At 38.0% G+C, this 7,092-nt stretch overlaps 1 protein-coding gene across 2 annotated transcripts in view; it reads right to left on the bottom strand.

Annotated features, from left to right (window-relative positions):
• Zc3h6 (zinc finger CCCH-type containing 6) overlaps window positions 1-7,092 on the bottom strand; it is a 53,082-nt gene that overhangs the window by 16,363 nt on the left and 29,627 nt on the right. For both annotated transcript variants that reach the window (XM_021193064.2, XM_029536625.1), the window contains exon 5: window positions 2,411-2,547. In XM_021193064.2, coding sequence (XP_021048723.1) covers window positions 2,411-2,547 — 137 coding nt within the window. The remainder of the gene's footprint in view (window positions 1-2,410; window positions 2,548-7,092) is intronic.

Here is a 7,092-nt window from a genome sequence, read left to right as displayed (position 1 = left end):
GCCTGCCTCTGCCTCCCGAGTGCTGGGATTAAAGGCGTGAGCCACCACTGCCCGGCTCTCTTCATTCTTTCTAATTTGATTAGTTTGCCCTTTACTGTGGGCTCTTGCATGCTCCTGGAATCATAAGAAATTCTCAGGGCTGGAGAGATGCTTAGTCAGTAAAGTCAATGAGGCGTTAGGCATTGGGACTATGTTTGAGTCCCAGAACCTATGTAAAAAGTCAGACATAGTGGTTTGTGCCTACAATTCTACTGTTGGAGAAGTGGACACAGGCAGATTCTTGGGACTCTCTGGCCAGCTAGCCAGCCTAATCAAGAGGCTGCAGGCCAAATGAGATAGATACCCTGTCTCAAAGAAGGTCCACAGCTCCTGAGAAACACTTCACATGCATACATATGTGTACCATACATGAATATACACTGACATACATGCTGTATACATACAAGTTTCTCTCATTACAGCCAGTTAACTGACATAGTTGATAATATAGTTTAATGTTGTATTCCTATTGAATAATAAACTTTTGGTTATAGCCTGTGTCCACAGACATTTAAGATGTTAGTGCATACAGGCATCTTCAAGAGGCAGCATTATATACTATCATTTTACAGATTAAAGTATAAAACTGACAGTAATTTGTTTGAAAGCACTTTCTTGATAACTATTTCTGAGCATATTATATAAGAATCAGGAAGGAGCAGAGGTACTTAGAGAGCAAGCAAGGTTATTTACCTAAAGGCAGCACATTCTAGAAATCTGTTCTATGTAGGAAAATGAATGGGTAGTAATATGAAAGCTCTTATCATCGAGCAGCAGCAGCTGGGTGCACATTAGCAGGTGAGGAGAGGAGGCGGGCTGAGACGACAGATGACAAAGGAAGAGAGGCTTCTCAGCCCACTCTGCTCACGACTTTTCAAACAAAATGTTGGCTGGTATTCCCCAAGGTAAGGTGGCATTACTGGATCGTACAAACTAATCTGGGCATAAACTTTAACAATTTTTCAGATGTCTGTATTTTTGTGTATGACTGTTTTACCTGTATGAATGTCTGCATATCATGTTAGTGTCTGGAGCCCTTAGGGATCAGAAAAGGGGTCAGATTCCATGGAACTAGAGTTTTGAATGGTTATGAATCACTAAGTGGGTACTGGGAATTGAACCAAAGCCCCCTGCAAAAACACGTGCTCTTAATCACTGAGCCATTTCTTCAGCCCCAACTTTTAATTTTAAATTTTTATTATAAAAGTTTGCAAATAAAAAAATTACACACTGAAATTAATCAGACCCAAAGTCTTTACATTTCAATAAACTTATAAGGCAGTGGTTCTCAACATGTGGGCCAGACCCCTTTGGCAAACTTCTGTCCCCCAAAATATTTACATTATGATTTATAACAGTAGCAATTTTACAGTCATGAAGTAACAACAAAAATAATTTTATGGTTGTGGGTCACCACAACATGAGGAACTGTATTACGGGGTTGCAGCATTAGGGAGATTGAGAACCACTGTTCTAAACAGTTAGCTTTAGCCACCTGAAAGAGAAGTTGTGGAGCTTCATATTGGATTTTACACCTTCACAATCAAATACATTTTATGCACTTATCATGTAAACTGAAAGTCGTTCCTGTACTCAGTCCTTCCTCTTCCCCTAATAAGTGTCCTTTCTTATTCTATTTTCTACATATTCTACTATACATACATGCATGTTTGTTTTCATAGATGTAGATATTATTGGCTAAATTCCACATGAGGGTGAACGCAGTTTTTTTCTGTGAATTTTGTGGGATAGTTTCACATTGCATAGTCTACACCTTCTATTTTCCTGCAAATTTTGTGATTAAATTTCTTTAGAACTAGAGGCTGGAGAGATGGCTCCGTGGTTAAGGACACTGACTACGAGCAACCACATGGTGGCTCAGTAAAGGAGGGATATGGAATATGGTTTTACTCAGAAACACATCAATTTTATCTTGAGGTTTTTCACATACACTCATTTAATTTCTAAGTCTCTTAAATGTGTACCTATATACTAATACCATGATATATTGAAAAAATTCTTTTGGGAGAATTTTATTTATATTCATTTGATCTTAGCTGAAATTTTTTCATTTATTAAGATAACAGCATGGGCTGGAAAGATGGCTCAGTGGTTAAGAGCACTGACTGCTTTCCCAAAGGTCTTGAGTTCAAATCCCAGCAACCACATGGTAGTTCACAACCATCTGTAATGAGATCTGATGCCCTATTCTGGGGAGTCTGAAGACAGATACAGTGTACTTACATATAATAAATAAATAAATCTTTTTGAAAAAAGAAGGCAACAGCATTACAATCACAATGCTTTCTTTGAAATCAAATGATTTAAAATGAAGACGGTCTTTTCCTTTTTACACATAAGTCCTCAGTACCTCTTGAAAGTCATCCACTTCTGAAAAGACACGGGACCCTTTCATGATGCGTGCCCCACAGTGTTCTTTTCTTCTGATTTTCTTCGGCAAAAGATGTCCATGACTAACATCAAAACTTTTAATCCGATATTCAGTACCTAGAAAAGTTAAAATGTACTTCAAATATTATAGAAAAGTGAGTGTGACTAACATCTATTAGCTTACAAGAACCAATACTTTTTTTTTTTTTTTTTAGGTTTTATTTCCTCTTACACTTACAGTTTACCATTAGGAAAGGTCAGAACAGGAACTCAAAGCACGAAAATGGGTGTGGGCAGAAACTGAAGCAGAGACCATGGGGGAATATTGATTAAGGCTTGCTTTCTCTGGATTGCTTAGTTACTTTTTTTTTTTTTTTTTTTTTTTTTTAAAAGAGGACGATGAGAAGGAAAAGAAGAAAGTTGGTTTTTCCTGGACGTTATTGTGGATTGGGAAGTGCTTGCTGATGGAAGCCTGATATGGCTGTCTCCTGAGAGGCTCTGCCAGAGCCTGACAAATACAGAGGAGGAAGCTTGCAGCCAACCATTGGACTGAGCTCAGGGGTTCCCAATGGAGGAGTTGGAGAAGGGACTAAAGGAGCTGAGAGGGTTTGCAGCCCCATGGAGGGAGTAACAGTGTAAACAGGCCAGACCCCACCCCCTGAGCTCCTGGGGACTGGACCACCAACCAAAGAATACACATGGAGTGACCCATGGTGCTGGCCACATATGTGGCAGAGGATGGCCTTGTTGGACATCAGTGGGAGAAGAGGACCTTGGGCCAAAGGGTGTTCAATGCCCCAGTGTAGGGGAATGCCAGGGCAGGAGGATGGGGGTGGGTAGGTGGGGAGCATCCTCATAGAGGCAGGGGGATGGGGGGATGGGATAAGGAGTTTCCGAAGGAGAGACCTGGAAAGGGGAAAACATTTGAAATATAAATAAAGAAAATATCCAATTTAAAAAAAGAAATTGTTTTTAAAGATTTATTTATTTTATATATGTGAGTACACTGTAGCTGTCTTCAGACACACCAGAAGAAGGCACTGGATATCATTACAGATGGTTGTGTGCCACCACGTGGTTGCTGGGAATTGAACTCAGGACCTCTAGAAGAGCTCTTGACCACTGAGCCAGCTACTAATACATTTGTTTTGTTTTGTTTTGTTTTTTTGTTTTTTTAACAGTTTATAGTGAATCATCTCTATCTTTTAAGTACTGCTTCCTACTTAGAAGACTGAAGTGTCTGCTACACAGGACACAAGGCTTAAAAGTATCCATGCCTAGAGAAGCCACTCTTGTCTCTCTCCTCACCCTCTTGGGATAAGATGATTAACAAGCTCTCTGTTTTGTTTTGTTTTTTAAAAAAACTAATCATTATATTCATATTGTAAGAAAGATTTAGATACCGCTGATATCGGTATCTTTTTTATCTACAGCAAGGCAGACTTCTACTAACAATTTCCATATATACACATATATCTTCACTAGTTGTTTATTTTTGAAAATATTATTTTAAAGTGTCTTTCTAGCATCACAGAGTTGATCCTAGCACTTTAGAGGCTGAGGCAGGAGGAACACAACTTTTAGACTACACAGTGGGCTACACAGTGAGATACTGTACTCTATCTGAAAGGGTGCTCCAGAGATACATCACCATAATTGAGTGCTTGCCTGCCACACATGAGACCTTCAGTTCAATCTCTAGCACTACAAAAAATAAAGCATCTGAAAAGATGTCCAATTTAAAAAACTTGGGAGGCTGAGGCAAGAGGACAACCATGAGTTCCAGGGTAGGTAGGGTTACACAACGAGACCCTGTCTCAAAACAAACAACATAAACAGGATAATAAATTAAAATACAACATAATTTTTTATATTTTATCAGTTACACAGACTTCATAAACTTTTCTAATGACCTATGATATAAACAATAAATGTTTGAAAAGTTTCACTTTATTAGAAGAAATCAAAGAGGGCTAGAAAAATGGCTCCGGAGTTAAGAGCACACATTGCTCTTGTAGAAGGCCTGAACTCAGTTCCCAAGACCCATATTAGGTAATTCACAGCCATCCTTAACTCCAGCTCTAGGAGATCTGATACCCTCTTCTGGCCTCTGTGGGCACCTGAACTCATATGCACATATCTACATGCAGATACACATATACAAACACACACTTAAAAATAACAAGTCTAAAAATGAAGAAATAGCCAAAAAAAGGACATACTAATTTCTAGCTCAAAAAAAAAAAAAAAAAAAAAAACCCAGAAGAAATGATGTTGATAGGAACTTAGAGAATGCTGCACTTTTATATGTACAGTTATAAATATTGGTATATCATCTTTTCAGATGTCATATGGCTAAAAATGTATGTGTGTGACTATGTCTTTAAATTGTGGAAATTTGCTTTTCATAATTATTTCTGTTCACTTGTCTTTGTTCTGAGGCAAGGTATCATCCTATAGCCCAGGCTGCCCTAGAACTCCTAGAGATCTTCTCATCTATGTTTTCCAAGAGCTGGGATTACAAGCATTAACCCACCATCACATCTGGTTAACAATTCACTCTTTTTGTTTTGTATTGTTTTGAGATTGGGTCTCTATGTAGTCCTTGTTTGTTCTGGAGCTCACTATATAGACCAGGCTGGCACTGAATTCACAGGTATTCTCTTGCTTTTGCCTCCCTGCTGCTGGGATTAAAAGTGTGCACAACCATCCCCCTTTAAGACCTATTCTTTCTAAAATTAGATTTATTCATTTTATTTTTTATTGTTTTGCCTATATGTATGCATATGCACCACATGATTGTGTGGTGCCCTCAAAAGTCAGATGAAGGCATTGGATCCCCTGGAACTGAAGTTACAGACAGTTGTGAGCTGCCATTTGGGAGCTGAGAATAGAATCTGGGTCCTCTGCAGAAGCAGGTAGTACCCTATAATTCATTCTTAAGTAAAAATATGATTGATAGGATACTTTCTAAGATCTGTATAAATACAGTTTTTTCAGGATCAAACACAAAATTTGGGGGAAACTGCATGAAAAATAATTCCCAAATAGTTACCATCCTACCAACCAGTCAAATGATCTGCTTAAATTGTGGTAGAGCTACTAATTTGGCACATCTACTTATTTAATAGAATGTGGGTGTTAAAAGCTACTTATTAATTCAGGAATAACTAGGATATTATTCGTAGCTAAGAAGAAAAATAAGTTATAAAGTATGTATAATTTTGTTATTAAGAATACCGATGGGGGGCTGGTGAGATGGCTCAGTGGGTAAGAGCACCCGACTGCTCTTCCAAAGGTCCTGAGTTCAAATCCCAGCAACCACATGGTGGCTCACAACCATCCACAACGAGATATGACTCCCTCTTCTGGTGTGTCTGAAGACAGCTACAGTATGCTTACATTAAATAAATAAATAAATCTTTAAAAAAATATATTAAAAAAAAAGAATACCGATGGGGATGGAGAGATGGTCCAGTGGTTAAGAGCACACTGGTTGCTTTTCCAGAGGACTCAGGTTCAATTTCCAGCATCCACATGGTAGCATACAACCTTCTATAAAATCCAGTTCCAGTAAGACCAATATCCTCTTTTGGCCTCCAAGGGCACTGTACAAATTTGGTGCATAATACATGCAGGCAAAACACATAAAATAAATATAAGTATTTTAAAATATGATTGGAGTATGGAGTGTATGTCTTTAATCCCAGCATTCAGGAGGCAGAGGCAGGCAGATCTCTAAGTTCAAGGCCAGCCTGATGTACAGAGCAAGTTCCAGGACAGCCAGGGCTATATAGAGAAACTGTCTCAAATAAATAAAGAGGAAAAAAGAAATAGATTGGAAAAATTATGGAGAGTATATACCCAAAATGCTAAAGCATTAAGGTTATAGAGGTAGTGTCTTCACTTAGTATTATCAACTGGTAACCTGGCCTGGTCTCTCCAGGGACCACACCCCAATACAGGAGATAAAATGTAGAACTTTTTAAAAATTATATTTTTATTGGGGGCTGGAGAGATGGCTTAGTGGTTAAGACCACTTGCTGCTTTTATAAAGGACCAGAGTTCTAATCCCAGCACCCATAGAGTGGTTCATAGTCATCTGTAATTTCAACTCTGGGGATCCAATGCTTTCTTTTGGCCTGTAAGGGTAAGCATACACATACATGTAGAAAAACACTTATATGCATAAAATATCAATCTTTTGGAAAATTATATTTTAATTCTAATTTTTAAAGGATGTCCACACCCCTATGTTCATGGCAAAGGTGACTGCCATATTTTAAAGACTAAATAAGAACAACTTCCAAATACTGTCTTTAATCAGTTACAAATATAAGTTACTAAACAGCATAATAGAGAAAACTGTGTGCTAGCATTAAATTTATTTTATTGTAATGTTATATACATCTAAAAATATTAAAATTACCTTTCTAGTTGAAATATTAAGACATCATACAGACTGAAACATTTGCAAGTGTTTAGCCTCAAGGTCTACACAGTACAGAAACATGAATTTAGAAGCCACAAGAATGAGCTAATTTTGAAGAGGAGCTAGAAACATGTATTACTATAAACCTACATGGCTCTCGCCTTCTCAGACAGACTGACAATCTATATGGCTCTCGCCTTCTCAGACAGACTGACAATCTATATGGCTCT

The sequence above is a fragment of the Mus pahari genome, chromosome 3, assembly GCF_900095145.1.
Source record: "Mus pahari chromosome 3, PAHARI_EIJ_v1.1, whole genome shotgun sequence".
NCBI classification, from domain to species: domain Eukaryota; kingdom Metazoa; phylum Chordata; class Mammalia; order Rodentia; family Muridae; genus Mus; species Mus pahari.
The sequence above is the reverse complement of the archived record's forward strand: the minus strand, read 5'-3'. Positions and strand labels throughout refer to the sequence as shown.